Source organism: Erinaceus europaeus, unplaced genomic scaffold (assembly GCF_950295315.1).
Source record: "Erinaceus europaeus unplaced genomic scaffold, mEriEur2.1 scaffold_1243, whole genome shotgun sequence".
Classification (NCBI taxonomy): domain Eukaryota; kingdom Metazoa; phylum Chordata; class Mammalia; order Eulipotyphla; family Erinaceidae; genus Erinaceus; species Erinaceus europaeus.
Genome location: NW_026648029.1, coordinates 1 through 19,194, shown reverse-complemented (window position 1 = coordinate 19,194; position 19,194 = coordinate 1). Strand labels below are relative to the sequence as shown.

At 65.8% G+C, this 19,194-nt stretch overlaps 1 protein-coding gene and 1 long non-coding RNA gene across 2 annotated transcripts; both read left to right on the top strand.

The window, feature by feature from the left end:
* The first annotated feature begins 171 nt into the window (after window positions 1–171).
* LOC132536585 (uncharacterized) lies at window positions 172–3,112 on the top strand. Its single transcript, XR_009548103.1, has 3 exons — window positions 172–362; window positions 860–1,085; window positions 2,911–3,112. It is a non-coding gene; the product is annotated as an uncharacterized LOC132536585 (long non-coding RNA).
* A 511-nt stretch (window positions 3,113–3,623) lies between these two features.
* Window positions 3,624–16,596, top strand: ESPNL (espin like). Its single transcript, XM_060184665.1, has 9 exons — window positions 3,624–4,637; window positions 4,718–4,908; window positions 5,131–5,317; window positions 5,497–5,679; window positions 7,383–7,514; window positions 12,288–12,402; window positions 12,719–12,879; window positions 13,048–13,239; window positions 14,560–16,596. The coding sequence occupies exons 1-9, from the start codon at window positions 4,344–4,346 to the stop codon at window positions 16,045–16,047; spliced, it is 2,943 nt and encodes a 980-aa protein (XP_060040648.1). The 5' UTR covers window positions 3,624–4,343; the 3' UTR covers window positions 16,048–16,596.
* The last annotated feature ends 2,598 nt before the right edge of the window (window positions 16,597–19,194 follow it).

The following is a 19,194-nucleotide window of genomic DNA, read 5'->3' as shown; positions in this document are numbered from 1 at the left end:
GGGGGGAGAGAGAGAGAGAGAGAGAGACTGCAGACCTGCCTACCACTTGTGAAGCTTCCCTCTGCAGGTGGGGAGCAGGGGCTTGAACCCGGGGCCTTGTGCCAAGTAGCACCCGCCCCCCCCCCCCATTTTTAAGTTCTGTCTGTGGGGAGATCCCAGGATAAAGTGGGAGGGGTCTCCTCAGAAACCAGGGTTCAGAGGCCCTGGTCCCCTGGGGCCTCCAGAGGGAGTGGGAGGGCAGGTGGGGCCCGGGTGACCCCCAGGGGACACAGCTCTGTGCCCACAGGCCGCCTGGTGCTTGAGCAGTGCCAGAGGCTGGTGGCCAGTGTGGGTGCAGCCTGCCACTCGGACCAGGGGGACCAGTAAGTGCCAGGGGCCGGCCGGGGGGATGGGGACACGGGGGACAAGGGGCAGGGGCACAGTGACCAGGCTGGGCAGGGACAGTTGCCGGCTCCCTGAGAAGGACCCCTGCCCTGCATCCCGGCTGAGGGCTGCGTGAGGGGAGGCTGGGCCCTTACTGTCCATTCGGATCTGGGGCTCCAGTCCCTGCTCTGGGTGGCCGTCCGGGTGAGGCCCCTCCTCGGGTGCCCGGCACTTGAGCTAGACCCCATGCACCCACCCCAGATGGCCTGGAAGGGGTCTCCGGGCCCCACCCACACCACCCCCCACCCTTTGGCTCCCGGGAACCTGCCAGAGCCCAGCTGAGACTGCGTGCTGACCCTTGCCTGTCCCCTCCCTGTCACACCTTGGACAAGAGAACCGGGAGCCGTCTGTCCCCTGCCCCTGAGGGCCCAGACATCTCTGTGCCGAGACACGGGGCAGGTGGGAGCAGGGCCAGTGACCGTCCCTCTGTCCCCAGGCCGAGCCCCGTGCTTCTGAGCTGCGGCGTCCCCCCTGAGGTGGCCAGGAACGCCCTGCGGCTGAGCGTGGGCAGGACCACCAGCCACGCCGACGTGGACCTCGTGGTGCAGGACCTGAAGCTGGCGGTGGCCCGGCTGGAGGGTGGCCCCGGGGCCCGGGGGGGCTCGTAGGGACCTGCCAGCGCCCCGCACCCTGCCAGGGTCTCCTTCCCACCCCTTCCTGGGGTGAGCTCTGCCTGGTCCAGGGTGGGCCTGTCCTTCCTTCCTGCTCGGCGTCTGTGTGTGGGGGAGGGGGTGCAGGGGTCCCCAGGCTCAGTGAGGGGGGTGCAGGGGTCCCCAGGCTCAGAGGGGGTGCAGGGGTCCTCAGGCTCAGTGAGGGGGGTGCAGGGGTCCCCAGGCTCAGTGACGGGGTGCAGGGGTCCACAGGCTCAGTGAGGGGGTGCAGGGGTCCCCAGGCTCAGTGAGGGGGTGCAGGGGTCCCCAGGCTCAGTGAGGGGGGTGCAGGGGTCCCCAGGCTCAGAGGGGGTGCAGGGGTCCTCAGGCTCAGTGAGGGGGGTGCAGGGGTCCCCAGGCTCAGTGAGGGGGTGCAGGGGTCCACAGGCTCAGTGAGGGGGTGCAGGGGTCCCCAGGCTCAGTGAGGGGGTGCAGGGGTCCCCAGGCTCAGTGAGGGGGGTGCAGGGGTCCCCAGGCTCAGTGACGGGGTGCAGGGGTCCACAGGCTCAGTGAGGGGGTGCAGGGGTCCCCAGGCTCAGTGAGGGGGTGCAGGGGTCCCCAGGCTCAGTGAGGGGGGTGCAGGGGTCCCCAGGCTCAGAGGGGGTGCAGGGGTCCTCAGGCTCAGTGAGGGGGGTGCAGGGGTCCCCAGGCTCAGTGACGGGGTGCAGGGGTCCCCAGGCTCAGTGACGGGGTGCAGGGGTCCACAGGCTCAGTGAGGGGGTGCAGGGGTCCCCAGGCTCAGTGAGGGGGGTGCAGGGGTCCCCAGGCTCAGTGAGGGGGGTGCAGGGGTCCCCAGGCTCAGAGGGGGTGCAGGGGTCCTCAGGCTCAGTGAGGGGGGTGCAGGGGTCCCCAGGCTCAGTGACGGGGTGCAGGGGTCCACAGGCTCAGTGAGGGGGTGCAGGGGTCCCCAGGCTCAGTGAGGGGGTGCAGGGGTCCCCAGGCTCAGTGAGGGGTGCAGGGGTCCCCAGGCTCAGTGAGAGGAGTCCCCAGGCTCAGTGACGGGGTGCAGGGGTCCCCAGGCTCAGTGAGGGGGTGCAGGGGTCCCCAGGCTCAGTGAGGGGGTGCAGGGGTCCCCAGGCTCAGTGAGGGGGGTGCAGGGGTCCCCAGGCTCAGAGGGGGTGCAGGGGTCCTCAGGCTCAGTGAGGGGGGTGCAGGGGTCCCCAGGCTCAGTGACGGGGTGCAGGGGTCCCCAGGCTCAGTGACGGGGTGCAGGGGTCCACAGGCTCAGTGAGGGGGTGCAGGGGTCCCCAGGCTCAGTGAGGGGGGTGCAGGGGTCCCCAGGCTCAGTGAGGGGGGTGCAGGGGTCCCCAGGCTCAGAGGGGGTGCAGGGGTCCCCAGGCTCAGTGACGGGGTGCAGGGGTCCTCAGGCTCAGTGAGGGGGGTGCAGGGGTCCCCAGGCTCAGTGACGGGGTGCAGGGGTCCACAGGCTCAGTGAGGGGGTGCAGGGGTCCCCAGGCTCAGTGAGGGGGGTGCAGGGGTCCCCAGGCTCAGTGAGGGGGTGCAGGGGTCCCCAGGCTCAGTGAGGGGTGCAGGGGTCCCCAGGCTCAGTGAGGGGGGTGCAGGGGTCCTCAGGCTCAGTGAGGGGGGTGCAGGGGTCCCCAGGCTCAGTGAGGGGTGCAGGGGTCCCCAGGCTCAGTGAGAGGAGTCCCCAGGCTCAGTGACGGGGTGCAGGGGTCCCCAGGCTCAGCGTGGGGATCCCAGTGTGGGGTCCTTGCTCTCCAACTCCCCCCTCCCTCCCCCTGCCCCCCACTGCCCATCCTCCTGTGAGCCCAGGCCCCCTGCTCCCCCACCCGTACCCCCACCCCTCTGACCTCTCCCCCCTTGATTGTCCACTCAGGCTCCCACTGGCCACACCTCGTCCACTGTTGGGGAACACCTCAGGCTTCCTCAAGCTGGTTTGCTGACGGCTGTCTCCCACCCAGGCCGGGTGGCTGGTTGGGCCGGCCCTGTGCTGACCCCTGCCTCTGCAGGAAAGTGTCTGGGAAGTGACCTTTGACAAACCAGCTAATAAAAGGTCGGGCGGCCTGGCGTCTTCTTTCCAGCAGTGCTTCTTTCTAGGCCGCGCCTGGGCTGGGGGCCAGGGGGTGCAAGCCAGGACGCACCCCCCACAGCTGCAGTCTCACTAATAAACTAGCTTGTGGGGTCGGGTTAAGCGCACGTGGCGCAAAGCACAAGGATCCCGGTTCAAGCCCCCGGCTCCCCACCTGCAGGGGAGTCGCTTCCCAGGCGGTGAAGCAGGTCTGCAGGTGTCTGTCTTTCTCTCCCCCTCTCTGTCTTCCCCTCCTCTCTCCATTTCTCTCTGTCCTGTCCACCAACAATGACAGCGATGGCAACAACAAGGGCATGAAAAGGTAAAACTGGTGCCAGGAGCAGTGGACTCGTGGTGCAGACACCAGGCTCCGATGACCCGGAGACAAAGAAAAAGGCAAATTCTAGCTTGGGGCCGGGCGGTGGTGCACCAGTATATGTACAGGGACCTGGGTTCAAGCCCCCGTCCCAGCTCGGGGAAGGTTTCCGAGCAGTGGAGCAGGGCTGAAGGCATCCCTCTGTCTCTTCTCCCTCTGCTTCTCTCTGTCTCACCCTGTCAAGGGAAACATGGCTGCTGGGGGCGGCAGGATCTGTGCAAACACAGCCCCAGTGGTAACCGGGGAGAGAGGAGAAGAGGGGCTGGGAGCACTGGTCTTACCTTGTGTGGGGCCCTGGGTTCGAGCCAGGCATCATGCCGAGCACTGAGTGATGGAGCAGCATGTGCTGTCCGGACAGTGCATGAGGGGGTCCTGTGCTCACTCCCCTGCTGCACAGAGATTCAGCTGGATAGGGGGTGTGGGCAGCCCCCCCACCCCGAAGGCAAACTTCTGATGTGTGACATCACTGACTCCAGGAAGAAGCCAGGACACACCACCACCACATTTCCCAAGCTGCCAAAGAAGATTCTAGAGTCAGACTCCTGGCACGTTTGGGCCACAGGGAGTCACCTGGGGGCCGGGGGGAGGGGAGACTCAGTCACACCTTGGTGACACAGTCCAGCACCCCAGGGCATGAGTCCCCAAAGGGCCTGAGGAGTGACGGAGCAGGGAGGGGACACGAGCAGCCTGGGTCCTGGGAGGACACCTGTCCCCTCGAGGGGCCGTGACACACTGCCCCCCCCCCAGCAGGGCACGGGGCGGCCCAGCCCCCCACTCCGGTGGCGGCCACCGCCTCCCAGCTGCCAGGTCTCAGTAACTGGAGCCGCAAGTCTCTTGAAACCCAAAGCTGCCGCACAGACGCGGGATGGAGGCGCAGCGGGCGCTGCTGGCGGCCGAGCGCGGGGACCTGGGCGCCCTGGAGCGGCTGCGGGAGGCAGGCTCGCTGGGCCCAGGCATCGCCGACACCCTGGGGGCCGGCCTGGTGCACCACGCCGCCCGCGCCGGCCAGCTGGCCTGTGTCCAGTTCCTGGTGCGGCGGGCAGGGCTGCCAGGCGGCCAGCGGGCCCTCAACGGGGCCACCCCTGCGCACGATGCCGCGGCCACCGGAGGCCTGGCCGAGCTCAGCTGGCTGGTGCGCGAGGGGGGATGCGGCCTGCAGGTGGGTGGCCCGGGGGCCGCCTGCCCGGGAGGGTGGCATTTGGGTGCAGCCGGGTCCCCTGACGGCCCGCTGCCCCCCAGGACCAGGATGCCTCTGGCGTGTCCCCCCTGCACCTGGCCGCCCGCTTTGGCCACCCGCTGCTGGTGGCCTGGCTGCTCGGGGAAGGGCATGCGGCCACTCTGGAGACTCACGAGGGTGCCCTGCCCCTGCACATGGCCGCCCTGGGCGGGGACCTCACCTGCCTCAAGCTGCTGGTGGCCGCGCATGCCAGGTGATGGGGGCCGGCGGCAGGTGGAGGACGGGAGTGGGGGACAGGTTAGGAAGCAGGGCAGCAGGTGAGGGGGTAGGGAAACAGGTCAGCTGAGGGGCGGGGGTGGCCAGGTAATGGGGGGTGCACGGCAAGGGACTGGGGTCCAGGATCCCCCTACCACCACGTGCCGGGTGAGCCCGCAGCGACCTCTGGCCCTCAGCTGACCCCTGCTCCGGCCCTCAGCGGCGTGAACCGGCGTACCCACAGCGGTGCCTCCCCGCTCTACCTGGCCTGCCAGGAGGGCCGCCTGCACCTGGCGCAGTTCCTGGTCAAGGACGCGGGGGCTGACGTCCACCTGCGTGCGCTGGATGGCATGACCCCCCTGCACGCGGCCGCCGCCCGCGGCCACTACCCGCTCGTCGTCTGGCTGGTGAGGGCCCGGGGCTTGGGAGCTGCTCAACGTGGGCCGGGACCCCGCGGGTCACCCTCCTCCTGGGGCAGTCCCCTGCTCCCTCCTCCCTCACCTGCCCCCCCTGCCCTCCACTTGCCCCCCCGCCCTCCTCCCTGGTTGGTCACCTGGCCCCAGCTGGGTCTCCCTGCGGCCCCCAGGTAACCTTCACCGACATGGGGCTGGCAGCGAGGGACAATGAGGGGGCCACTGCCCTCCACTTCGCAGCCCGGGGGGGCCACACCCCCATCGTGGACCGGCTCCTGCTGATGGGCGCCCCCGTCACGAGGGACTCCTGGGGGGGCAGCCCCCTTCACGACGCGGCGGAGAACGGGCACCTGGAGGTGAGGGGGCAGGATTCGGCGGTGCTCCCCTCAGAGCGGGGGACCTGGGGTCTTGGGACTCTAAGCCTCCAGGATGAACCCACAGTGAGACCCCCAGGCTGGACCCACAGTGAGACCCCCAGGGTGGACCCTCAGTGAGACCCCAGGCTGAACCCTCAGTGAGACCCCAGGCTGAACCCACAGTGAGACCCCAGGCTGGACCCACAGTGAGACCCCAGGCTGGACCCACAGTGAGACCCCCAGGCTGAACCCTCAGTGAGACCCCCAGGCTGAACCCTCAGTGAGACCCCAGGTTGGACCCACAGTGAGACCCCAGGCTGGACCCACAGTGAGACCCCCAGGCTGAACCCTCAGTGAGACCCCAGGCTGAACACACAGAAAGACCCCAGACTGGACCCTCAGTAAGACCCCCAGGCTGGACCCATGGTGAGACCCCCAGGCCGGACCCCCAGAGAGGGAGAGAGACCTACAGCTGCACCCAGCTCTGGCCTATGTTGGAGCTGGGGCTTGAACCCGGGGCCTCAGGCACACTGTCCTCTGCTTAGCTCCTTTGTATTTATTTATTGATTGATTGATTTGCCTCCAGGGTTATTGCTGGGCTCGGTACCTGCAAGGACACACTTGTCTTTTTGATGGCAGAGTAGTATTCTGCGGGCTCCACGGCACATTAACTTCTTTTCCTTTCTTTCCTTCTCCTCCTCCTCCTTTTTGCCTCCAGGGTTGTCCCTGGGGCTCGGTGCCGGCACTAGGAGTCCACTGCTCCTGGCGGCCATTGTTTCCATTGTATTGGACACCACAGAGAGACATTGAGGGAGGAGGGGAGAGAGAGGGAGAGAGGCAGACCCCTGCAGCCCTGCGCCACTGCTCGTGAAGCTTCCCCCCTGCAGGTGGGGACTGGGGTTGAGAGCTGGGTCCAGACGAGACGTGCACCAGCCAGGTGCACCACCGGCCCCAAATAATCTTTTTCCCCCCCTCTGTCTCTCTGTCTCTGTCTCTCCCTCCCTCTCTCTCTCTCCCTCCCTCTGTCTCTCCCTCCCTGTCTCTGTCCCTGTCTCTGTCTCTGTCTCTCTCCCTCCCTCTGTCTCTGTCTCTCTCCCTCTCTCTATCTCTGTCTCTCTCCCTCCCTCTGTCTCTGTCTCTCTCCCTCCCTCTGTCTCTGTCTCTCTCCCTCTCTCTATCTCTGTCTCTCTCCCTCCCTCTGTCTCTGTCTCTCTCCCTCTCTCTATCTCTGTCTCTCTCCCTCCCTCTGTCTCTGTCTCTCTCCCTCTCTCTATCTCTGTCTCTCTCCCTCCCTCTGTCTCTGTCTCTCTCCCTCTCTCTATCTCTGTCTCTCTCCCTCCCTCTGTCTCTGTCTCTCTCCCTCTCTCTATCTCTGTCTCTCTCCCTCCCTCTGTCTCTGTCTCTCCCTGTCTCTGTCTCTCTCTTTCCTCCAGGGCTGTCGCCGGGGCTCAGTGCCCCAGCATGAATCCACTGCTCCTGGAAGCTATTTTCCATTTTATTGGACAGGACAGAAATTGAGAGAGAGACACCTGCAGGGCCGGGGCTCGAACCCGGGTCCCTGCACCTCACCGGGTGTGCCCCGCCCGGCCCTGCCGCGCTTCAGCCAGTCACCTGCTATGGGCGTCGGGCATCTCAGGGACCCCCCCAAGGCGCGGGTGCCGGGGCTCCGTGTCTGCCGCCGGGTCACACGACTGTCCCCCCAGTGCTGCCAGACGCTGGTCTCCCACCGCGTGGACCCTGCCCTGCAGGATGACGACGGCTACACGGCGGCCGACCTGGCCGAGTACCATGGCCACCAGCACTGCGCCCGCTACCTGAGGGACGCCGCCCTGCCGGTGAGGCCGCACCCGGGCCTCGGGCACGGGGACACGGGCTGCACGGCCCCACGGCCCAGGGGCTGAGAGACGGGCTCACGTGTGGCGTAGCGGGGACAAGAGGCTGGGGCACCGGGGTGACAGGGCTCTCGGGCTGTGACAGGGCCACCTCAGCTGTGACTGGGCCACCTCAGCTGTGACAGGGCCACCTCAGACTGTGACAGGGCCACCTCAGCTGTGACAGGGACACTTCAGCTGTGACTGGGACACCTCAGACTGTGACAGGGACACCTCAGACTGTGACAGGGACACCTCAGACTGTGACAGGGCCACCTCAGACTGTGACAGGGACACCTCAGCTGTGACAGGACACCTCAGCTGTGACAGGGCCACCTCAGCTGTGACAGGGCCACCTGAGCTGGGACTGGGCCCCCTCAGCTGTGACAGGCCACCTCAGACTGTGACAGGGCCACCTCAGCTGTGACAGGCCACCTCAGACTGTGACAGGGCCACCTCAGCTGTGACAGGGACACTTCAGCTGTGACAGGGACACCTCAAGCTGTGACTGGGACACCTCAGACTGTGACAGGGACACCTCAGACTGTGACAGGGCCACCTCAGACTGTGACAGGGACACCTCAGCTGTGACAGGACACCTCAGCTGTGACAGGGCCACCTCAGCTGTGACAGGGCCACCTGAGCTGGGACTGGGCCCCCTCAGCTGTGACAGGCCACCTCAGACTGTGACAGGGCCACCTCAGCTGTGACAGGCCACCTCAGACTGTGACAGGGCCACCTCAGCTGTGACAGGGACACTTCAGCTGTGACAGGGACACCTCAAGCTGTGACTGGGACACCTCAGACTGTGACAGGGACACCTCAGACTGTGACAGGGCCACCTCAGACTGTGACAGGGACACCTCAGCTGTGACAGGACCACCTCAAGATGTGACAAGGACACCTCAGACTGACAGGGCCACCTCAGACTGTGACAGGGACACCTCAGACTGTGAAAGGGCCACCTCAGACTGTGACAGGGACACCTCAGACTGTGACAGGACCACTTCAGGCTGTGACAGGGCCACCTCAAGATATGACAAGGACACCTCAGGCTGTGACAGGCCACCTCAGCTGTGACAGGGCCCCCTCAGACTGTGACAGGGACACCTCAGACTGTGACTGAGCCCCCTCAGCTGTGACAGGCCACCTCAAGATGTGACAAGGACCACCTCAGATGTGACAGGGCCACCTCAGGCTGTGACAGGGCCACCTCAGGCTGTGACAGGCCACTTCAGACTGTGACAGGACCACCTCAGACTGTGACAGGACCACCTTAGCTGTGACAGGGCCACCTCAGCTGTGACAGGGCCACCTCAGCTGTGACAGGGCTACCTCAGCTGTGACAGGGCCACCTCAGCTGTGACAGGGCCACCTCAGCTGTGACAGGGCTACCTCAGCTGTGACCGGCCACCTCAGCTGTGACAGAGTGGGTCTCTTCTTGTGGCTGGACCTTAGGGCTCTTGCTGGGTGACATTTTGTCACACCAAGAACACCCAGGCAAAGAGCGGTGTCCTGAGTCCCAGTGAGGGGACACTGGCGGCACAGGCCAGCACTGCCCCCGTCGGCCTGGTGTGACCCCCTCAGCCACCCCGTGAGGAGGGGTCTCTTGTGTCACCTGGCCCGGGGTGCCCCTGAGGTGGTCCAGGGCTGCTTCCCACCTGGCTCCTGTCCCCAGCCTGTGGCCCCTGACCCCCACGCCCCGACAGCACCCACCAGGCAGGGTCCTGCAACATCCGGGGACCTGCCCTGCCGGGCTCCCGCTCTCGGCCGCCGAGTGGCCCGCGACAGTGACTCCCCTCAGGAGGCTCTCACCCAACGCCCATGGTGGACTCCGGGAGGGACGCTTGTCCTGGGACCCCCAGCAGCCGGTGTCTCCCTCCCTCCGCGTCCCGTGGCCTACACTCGCAGCCTCGCCCAGAGCGGTCGTCGGCCTGGGTGGCGGGGTGGGGGGGCCGCCTCAGCCAGCGGTCCCCAGCTCTGCCCCGACCCAGGAGATGGATGCCTCCTGCCGGCTCCCCACGGGCAGGACGGCGGCCGCGCCCAGTGCTCGCCCTGGCGCCCTCTGTGTCCTCCCCGTGAAATGCGCTTCAGCAGCCTCCCAGGTCCAGGGGGGAAACCGAGGCCCGAAGGCCGCCCCCGGCCAGGCTGCGCGTCCGTCCGGCCCCGCTCACCGGTCTTCACGCCGGGCCGCGCACTATGCGGCTCAGCCGGGGGCCCTGAGGCAGCTTCCAGCTGGGGGCGGGGGGCCGGGACCCCAGCCTTGCAGCCCCCGGAGCTCTGGTCACCGTCTGGGCCTGAGGGAGGGACACGGGACGCGGGAGCTCCTGCCACCCAGAGCCCGCAGGAGGGGCCGTCCCCGTTCAAACGCGGGGTGACATGTGACCACGGCCCTGGGCACCCCGAGACTCCCCAGCTTCCCAGCCACGAGGCTCCCAGCAGCGCCCACTCCTGCCCCTGTCCCCCCTGCCCTCCATCTGGGGGGCCTCTTCCCCTGCCCCCCTGGGTAGCGGATTCATTGGCAGGGGTGGGCAAGGAGGGGGCCCCCTCGGGGATCTGGGGGGCAGCCCCTGGCAGGCAGGGACGGGACGTCCATGGCCCACAGCAGGGTCCCCGCCCAGCGGCCGGTCGGCCGGTCAGCTCTTCCGGCTGCGGCGTGGGCCTGGGGTCTCCCCCCACGGCCCCCCAGCCAGCCGTGTGGCAGCCGCAGGGACAGGCCGGGCTTCGATCCCACCGGGGACCACAGGACACTGAGCACCCCATTCTCCAGTGGACGGGCAGGGGCTGCTGGGCCCAGAGGGTGACGGCTCCGCACCCCCGCCCTGGCCCCCAGAACCGGCCCCCTGTCCCAGCTGCCCCTGCCTGGGCCTCTTGTAGGAAGCACACGCTGGGATCCCCATAGACCTGCCATGCCCCTGGGGTCTCCGGAAAGCCCTTCCCCATCTGTGCCTCAGTTTCCCCGGCTGTGCTCCTCCTGGGTGCTGAGCCGGGAGTCCCCCCGGGGGTTTGTCCTTCCTGTGTCGGAGGTCTCAGTTGCCCCCCCAGCCCCCACCGGGTAAGGGATCCCTGCCAGGCCACCCGACACCTCCTTCAATTATGCATGCACCGCGGGGAGGGGGGAGCTGCCTGGCCGGCCCCCTGCCCCCCCAGGGCTCCCCAGCTGCCCGGTGTCCTCCAGCCTGGAGCCTGGCGGACCCTGGAGGAGCCAGGAGGGAGGTGCGTGGGGGCCGCGCCTGGGGGGCCTGGGGCTGGCAGGGAGTGTGGGCAGACTCCGGGGCCCCAGCACCCATAGGCCCTGGTGCTTCCCAGCCGAGCCTGGTGCGGTGAGCCAGGCTTCCCTTCTGGAGGGAGTCGGGACCCCAAGGCAGAGCAGGCGGGCCCAGCAGGCCCCGGATTCAAGCCCAGCACCTCCTGGGAGCACTGGGGGAGCTATGTGGGTGTTGGAGGGGTGCTACCTCTCCTCTCTCTGTGTCATCTCCTCCAAAGTTGGGCCGAGGAGGCTCAGTCTGCCCTGCATGCCTGAGGTCCCAGGTTCAAGCCCAGCTTTGCATCACAAAGAATATTTCCTTTTGTTACCCTTGTTATAGTTATTATTATTATTATTATGTTTTGCCTCCAGGGTTATTACTGGGGCTCAGTGCCTGCACCATGAATCCACCGCTCCTAGAGTCCTTCCCCCCCCCTTTTGCTGCCCTTGTGGTTGTAGTCTTGTTGTGGTTATTATTGTTGTTGCCATTGCTGATGTTGTTGTTGGATAGGACAGAGAGAAACGGAGAGAGGAGGGGAAGACAGAGGGGAGAGAGAAAGACAGACACCTGCAGACCTGCTTCACCGCCTGTGAAGCGACTCCCCTGCAGGTGGGGAGCCGGGGGCTTGAACCAGGATCCTTACGCCGGTCCTTGTGCTTTGCGCCACCTGCGTTTAACCTGCTGCGCTACCACCCGACCCCCATAGTTATTATTTTTTTTAATATTTATTTATTCCCTTTTGTTGCCCGTGTTTTATTGTTGTGGTTATTGTTGTTGTTGTTGATGATGTCGTCATTGTTGGATAGGACAGAGAGAAATGGAGAGAGGAGGGGAAGACAGAGGGGAGAGAGAAAGACAGACACCTGCAGACCTGCTTCACCGCCTGTGAAGCGACTCCCCAGCAGGTGGGGAGTTTGAACCCGGATCCTCACGCCGATCATCCTTTCATTATTTTAGTGAGGAGACAGCACCTTGCTGTGGTAAGAGCAGGCAACACAGCCGCGGGCCCTGTCTTTCTAGAGTTCTGCAGGCCCCCTGGGCACCCCCAGGCCTCTCCCCCTCCAGTGCCCACCTTGGCGGGGGACGAAGGAGTGTGGCTGGAGCAGGGAGGGGCCCGCAGAGTCAGGTCAGCCTTCGGTTCCCGGTTTCAGCAGAAAGGTGTGGCTTGGGGGTCTCGGGGTAGCTTGGGGGGCTGGTTCCAGGGGGCCCCAGAGAGTTGCGTTGCCACCTGGAAGGCAGGGTCTGCAGGGCCCGGAGTCCTGCCCCCAGGTCAGCGGCAGAGCTGGGGGTGTCCAGGGCCTGGGCGGGCAGGGCCCTGCAGAGAAGGCGCGTGGCTTCCAGAGGGCACCCGAGAGCCAGCCGGGTGGTGGGCACAGGGGTGTGGCCCGGGGCCATCCCTCTGCACACTCACCCCTGAGCCCTTCTGGGCAGGGCTGCCAGCTGGCTCACCCACCCTGGGCCTCCCACTGGACACCCCCTGCGCCCGCAGGTGCCTCTCGTCATGACGCCCCCGCCGCCTCCGTTCCCCCCTCCCCCGCTGTCGGCCGCCAGGTGCCCCGTGGAGGATGGAGAGAAAGGAGGCTCGGGTCGGGGGAGCCCCGGCGGTGAGTACTGGGCTGTGCCTGGGTAGGGGTGCTGCTGGCCCCAGCTGGGGTCCCCGCCTGGGCGTATGTATCCTTGTGCCCTGAGCCCGGCAGCAGGTGGCTGGCTTTGAACCTGCGGCCTTGGGGGGCAGGTGCCCGTCCTGTGCCCCTGTGTGTTTGGGGGAGGTGAGAATGCAGACTTTGTGTCTTGGGTGAGGGGACGGACGCCTGTGGTCCCCGGCCCCCCAGTCTCACCTCTCGGCCGGGGCGCTCTGGGGGGTGGCCTTGGGGCGGGCTCCCGTGCATGGACGCCCCTAACTGCCCCGTGTCCCCACAGCAGCGTCGCCCAGCCCCACCTGGCCTGCCCAGCCTGTGCAGCCTCTCCTGGGGGAGCAGACGGCCCAAGAAGCCCCCCCGAGTGTCCCCGCCAACGCCACGGCTGTCCCCGCGGTGCGTCCCCCACCCCCGGGCCCGGAGCCCATCAGCCTCTCGCCGTGTGTGCGGGAGGGTCACTCGAGCCCCTCCCTGGCGTCTGGCCGTCACTTGTCGTGGGTCCCCAGTGGAGACAGGGCTGGTGTCCTGACGGGTCAGCAGGACCCCTGCCCGCCCCCCACTCCAGCCCCATCGGGCAGGGCCCCACTGCGTGACCCACACCCCTCCCGACAGGGGACTGAGGCGGTGACCACGGGGGGCGGCCTGGCCGCGCTGCAGCTGGACGCGCTGCCCCCGGGCGACCTGGACGGGCTGGTGCCCACGCGGGACGAGCAGGGCCGGCCCATCCCCGAGTGGAAGCGGCAGGTGATGGTGCGCCAGCTGCAGGTGGGCCTGAGCGCCGAGCTGCAGGTGAGGCGGGGCGGGGCCTGGTTGGCCCGCTGGGCGTGTCTGATAGGTGGCGGGGACCGGCGGTGGGCGGGGCCTCTCTAGTGGGTGGGAGTCATTGGGCGGTGGGCGGGGCCTCACTGATGGGTGGGAGTCATTGGGCGGTGGGCGGGGCCTCTCTAGTGGGTGGGAGTCATTGGGCGTTGGGCGGGGCCTCACTGATGGGTGGGAGTCATTGGGCGGTGGGCGGGGCCTCTCTAGTGGGTGGGAGTCATTGGGCGGTGGACGGGGCCTCTCTAGTGGGTGGGTCATTGGGCGGTGGGCGGGGCCTCTCTAGTGGGTGGGAGTCATTGGGCGGTGAACGGGGCCTCTCTAGTGGGTGGGAGTCATTGGGCGGTGAACGGGGCCTCTCTAGTGGGTGGGAGTCATTGGTTGGTGGGCGGGGCCTCTCTAGTGGGTGGGAGTCATTGGTTGGTGGGCGGGGCCTCACTGATGGGTGGGAGTCATTGGGAGGGGGGCGGGGCCTCTCTAGTGGGTGGGAGTCATTGGTTGGTGGGCGGGGCCTCTCTAGTGGGTGGGTCATTGGGTGGTAGGTGGGCGGGGCTAGCTAGCTGGGCAGGTTAGGAGCGGAGTCCAGGTGGTGGTACAGGGCCAGGGACACAGGGGGGATGGACGCGGCTGGGGGACGCAGTCGGTGCCCGGCAGTGCTGCCTCTCTGGGGGGTGGCCTTGGACAGCAAGGCCAGAGGCAGGGGAGAGGCCTGGGAGGCTGGGGCAGCAGAGGGGCATGGTGGAGGCGGAGCAGGAGGCCAGCTCCCTGGAAGTCCCAGCAGGACAGACAGTCCGAAGGACGTGCGTGGGGGCAGCTGGAGAGCCCGGCAGGGGCGGCTGGGCCCCCAGGGTCTGGTGCAGCTCTCCGGCTGCGTGTGCAGTGCTGGAGTCCCCTAGAGGCGCTGGTGAACTGGTGCGGGCCTGCCCCATCTGGGACCCTGTCAGCCCCCGGGGACTATGTGGTAGAGTCACAGTGGGGTCTCCTCCGGGTCCCCGGCCACCCCCCACACCCAAAGGTGCAGGACCGCTGTGGACGTCCACGTCCTCCCCGCAGCTGGGGCCCCCGGGCCTCCCCGGAGCACAGCCTCCCTCTGTCACAGTGAGGGCACAGCCCGGGACAGTCCCCGCCAAGCCCGCTGCAGCCCAGACCCAGGCCTGCTGGGTCCTTTCCACCGGTCAGAGCAGAGGCTGCCCTGCCTCTTGGGGAGAAGTGGAGGGGGCTGCCCCACCCCCGGGCGGGCTCAAGCTGAGCGGTGGGGGGGGGGGGGCGCAGGGGAGGCGCCCGCTGACCGGCTCCTGTGCCCAGGAGGACTGCCGGCCCCCGGCGGAGCAGGCCTGGCACTACTCACAGGCACACCAGGCCATGCTGGGCCCATTCGGGGAGCTGCTGACAGAGGACGACCTCCTGGGCCTGGAGAGGCAGATGGCAGGGCTGCAGCTGCGCCAGAGATGCCAGGAGTACCACAGCGAGCTGGGCCGGCTGGCGGCCGAGCTCCAGGCCCTGCTGCCCGCACCGCTGGTGCGGATCACGGTCAACGGCCCCTTCCTCCCCCCGGCGCCCGAGGAGGAGCCCCGGTCTCCCTGTGGCCAGGGGCCTGAGGGGGCCCCGCCGGGCGGCCAGCCGCTGCCCTTCTGGTGTGGCCACATCTCACGGCTGGTGAGGAACATGTCTCTGCTGCTCAGGGGCATGAACGGGCTGGTGCAGGCTGAGGACGGGGCCCCCGGGGAGCCCCCCGAGCCCCCCCAGACGCCCTGCGGCCGCCCCTGCAGTGCGGCCCAGCGCGAGATCCAGGAGTGCGGGGTGTCGGTGAGGACCCTGCGCGGCAACTTCGAGTCGGCGCTCGGCCCGCCCCGCGCCCCGAACCCCGGGCCCTGCGGGTCGGGCGCCCCGTGGGAGCAGCGCCCGGCCGGGTGCCCACCGGGGGGGCCGGAGTCGGCGTGCAGCGGGCCGGATGGCGCGGAGGGGGCCGGCGGGGACCGGGGCCGGGGCTGCGAGGGGGCGCCGGGGGGCGCGGGGCCGTGCAGCCTGAGGCGCAAGGAGCGCGCGGTGATGCTCTTCTTGGGCCACTGGCGGAGGTCGGCCTACACGCCGGCTCTCGGGACAGCGGCGGGCACGGCGCCGGAGGCCCGGCCAAGGTGGCGGCAGGGGGCGGCGGCCGGGGACCCCGGGCCGACCCTCGGGGCCCCCGGGCTGTGGCGTCAGCACGGCGCCTTGGCGCAGCTGCTGGGCCACTGGAAGGCGGTGCTGGCGAGGCTGCCGGCACGGAGGCTGCGGAGGCCGAGCCGGAGGCCCCCCGGCCTGCTGTCCCCCGAGCAGTTCCTGCCCCCCGTGTCGGGGGTGCCCCCCGCCTACGCCAGCCTCCCGCTGGGGCTCTTCATGCTCGGCTACTTCCAGCTGCTGGACTGCGAGCTGCCGGCCGACGAGCGCCGGGCGCGCCACCTGCTCTGCTTCGAGGTGTTCGAGCACCTGGGCGCGCACGGCTGGGAGGCGGCCCGCGCCTTCCACAAGGCCGTCACGGACGAGGTGGCCGCCGGGCGCCGCGCCTGGACCGACGGCTTCGAGGACATCAAGGCCCGCTTCTTCAGCCAGGCCTGGGACGCCGAGTCAGGGCTCACTCCGCCGGGGTCCCCGCCCCACGTGGCGGCCGCCGTGCCCGGAGGGGGTCCCGAGCCCGGGGGGGCGCGGCCCGGCCCCCGGAGGGGCAGCTTCAGCAGCGAGGACGTCTGTGGCTACATCGACCGCAGCTTCACCTTCTGGAAGGAGAAGGAGGCCGAGATGTTCAGCTGTGGGGACTGAGGGCCGGGTGCCGGCCTCGGCGCGTGTGGAGGCCTCTTCCTCCTCTTGTCGTCTTCTCTGCTTTCTCTTCCTGGCCGCAGGGCTCTCGGCACACGTGGCCCCCAATAACTTTTCTGATTCCTCTAGGGTTGTGGGGGCTCGGTGCCCGCACTGTAGATCCGCTGCTCCCAACAGCCATTTTTCCAGCTTTCTACCTTATTTTCCCATTTTTATTAGATAGGACAGAGAGAGATTAAGAGGGGCAGGAGAGATGGGGGGGGAGAGACACCTGCAGCCCTGCTCCACCGTTCGTGAAGCTCTCCCCTCCCCCCCGCAGGTGGGGAGCAGGGACTCGAATTCTGGTCCTTGTGCGCTCAGCCCAGGGCAACCAGGGTCCGTGCCCAGGCTTTCCCCGTTTGAAACTGTTGAGGTAGAGAGAGGGAACGAGGCCACCGCACCCGCGAGTTGTCCAGGGTGCCTGAACCTGGATCTGTTACTGTTATTTACTTTAGCTGAGCTCTAGCTTACGGTGGTGTGGGAGGATTGAACCTGAGACCCCCTGAGCCTCAGGGGTGAGTCTGCAGAGCCACTGGGCTTTCTCCGCACCACCAACGTGGTCCTGAGTTCAGTGAAGGTCGCATTCCACCAGCCAGCTCCTAGCCACCCCACAGCCACTGTTTTCTTTTTCCCCCAGGGCCCTGCTCAGCTCTGGCTGTGGTGTATTACTGTTGTTGTTGTTGTTAATATTTCCCCAGGGCCCTGCTCAGCTCTGGCTGATGGTGTATTATTGTTGTTGTTAATATTTCCCCAGGGCCCTGCTCAGCTCTGGCTGATGGTGTATTATTATTGTAGTTGTTGTTGTTAATATTTCCCCAGGGCCCTGCTCAGCTCTGGCTGATGGTGTATTATTATTGTGGTTGTTGTTGTTGTTGTTGTTAATATTTCCCCAGGGCCCTGCTCAGCTCTGGCTGATGGTATATTGTTGTTGTTGTTGTTAATATTTCCTCAAGGTCCGTCTCAGCTCTGGCTGATGGTGTATTATTATTATTATTGTTGTTGTCAATATTTCCCCAGGGGCCTGCTCAGCTCTGGCTGATGGTGCATTATTATTGTTGTTGTTGTTGCTAATACTTCCCCAGAGCCCTGCTCAGCTCTGGCTGATGGTAGTGCTGGGGATGGAACCTGGGGCATCAGAGCCTCAGACAAGAGAGTCTTTTCTTTTTTTAATATTTATTTATTCCCTTTTGCTGCCCTAATGTTGTTGTTTTTTTAATTTAATTTGTTTTCCCTCCAGGGTTATTGCTGGGCTCGGTGCCTGCACCATGAATCCGCCGCTCCTGGAGGCCATTTTTTCCCCCTTTTGTTGCCCTTGTTGTTGTAGCCTCGTTGTGGTTATTATTATTACCATTGTTGATGTTGTTCATTGTTGGCTAGGACAGAGAGAAATGGAGAGAGGAGGGGAAGACAGAGAGGGGGAGAGAAAGACAGACAGACACCTGCAGACCTGCTTCACCGCCTGTGAAGCGACTCCCCTGCAGGTGGGGAGCCGGGGGCTCGAACCGGGATCCTTACGCCGGTCCCTGCGCTTTGCGCCACCTGCGCTTAGCCCACTGCGCCACCGCCCGACCCCCAGGAGTGTCTTTAGAATCACCATGCTGTCTCCCCAGCCCTATTATTATTAATACTATTATTATTTATTATTATTAATACTACTACTATTATTAATTAATACTATTAATTATTATTAATTAATTACTATTAATTATTAATTAATACTATTATTACTATTATTAATTATTATTTATTATTATTATTATTACTATTATTATTATTATTTTCCCAGAGCCCTGCTCAGCTCTGGCTGATGGTATATTATTATTGTTGTTGTTGTTGTTGTTTCCCCAGAGCCCTGCTCAGCTCTGGCTGATGGTGCATTATTATTATTGTTGTTGTTGTTATTTTCCCAGAGCCCTGCTCAGCTCTGGCTGATGGTGCCGGGAATGGAACGTGGGGCCTGGCAGCCTCAGGCAGGAAGGTCTGTTTGCAGACCCTGTGCCGTCTCCCCCACCCTGTTCTTTTGTTTCCCACGGAGAGAGAGGAGAGGCCTGTAGCACCGCTCCGCCATGCCTGGAGCTCCCCTGGGGCTCTGTCTCCACGTTGCTCCTGTGTGGTGTCAGGACTCGAACCCAGGGCCTTGCGTACACTAAGGCACACGCCCTTTCCTTAGGGCTTGCCAGGAGTGAGCTCAGGACCTCGAGCACGAGAGTGTGCCCTGCCCAGCCGCCTCCCTGGCATGCTGCCCATCCGGGCTACCCCGCGGCCTCCTCTGGTGCCCCCTCGTGGTGGCAGGGCTTGAACCGGGGCCTCACTCACCACAAGGACTGTGCTCTACCAGGTGAGCCACCCGTGGCCCGTCTTTGCCTTTTCACACACCTGGTGTCCGGCTGAGCCCGGCCGGCCCGGCAGACACGGCCGGTTCTCGCCTCTGCTGGAGACCCACCGCGACCGCCTCCCCCACGGGAATCGCCTCTGGACCCCCTGCCTCCGACTAAACAGCCCTTCCCGGTGCCCGGTGCCCGGCCGGTCCTGAAACCACGGCTCACCGGCTCACCTGTCCAGCGCCCCCACCTGCTGCCCGTCACACAGGTCGCCTGGGCCCACGCCCCGCTCCCCTGGGCGCATGGCTGGGAGCCGCCGGGGACATCCACGGCCTCACACTCAGCAGGGACGCCACGGCGGAGACCGTGTCACGCCTCGGGAGGGACAAAGGGTGCAGGCACAGGTATCAACGCAGACTGAGAGACACACCTGCTGACCTGCCTCACCGCTCACAGAGCTTCCCCCCTGCAGGTGGGGAACAAAGGCTTGAACCCGGATCCTTGCGTGGAGGCCATTTTTCCCATTTTGTTGCCCTTGTTATTTTTGTTGCTGCTATTATTGTTGGATAGGACAGAGAGAAATGGAGAGAGGAGGGGAAGACAGAGAGGGGGAGAGAAAGACAGACACCTGCAGACCTGCTTCACCGCCTGTGAAGCGACTCCCCTGCAGGTGGGGAGCCGGGGGCTCGAACTGGGATCCTTATGCCGGTCCTTGCGCTTTGCGCCACCTGCGCTTAACCCGCTGCGCTACAGCCCAGCCCTCCTCTCTCCCTTTCTATCTCCCCTTTCT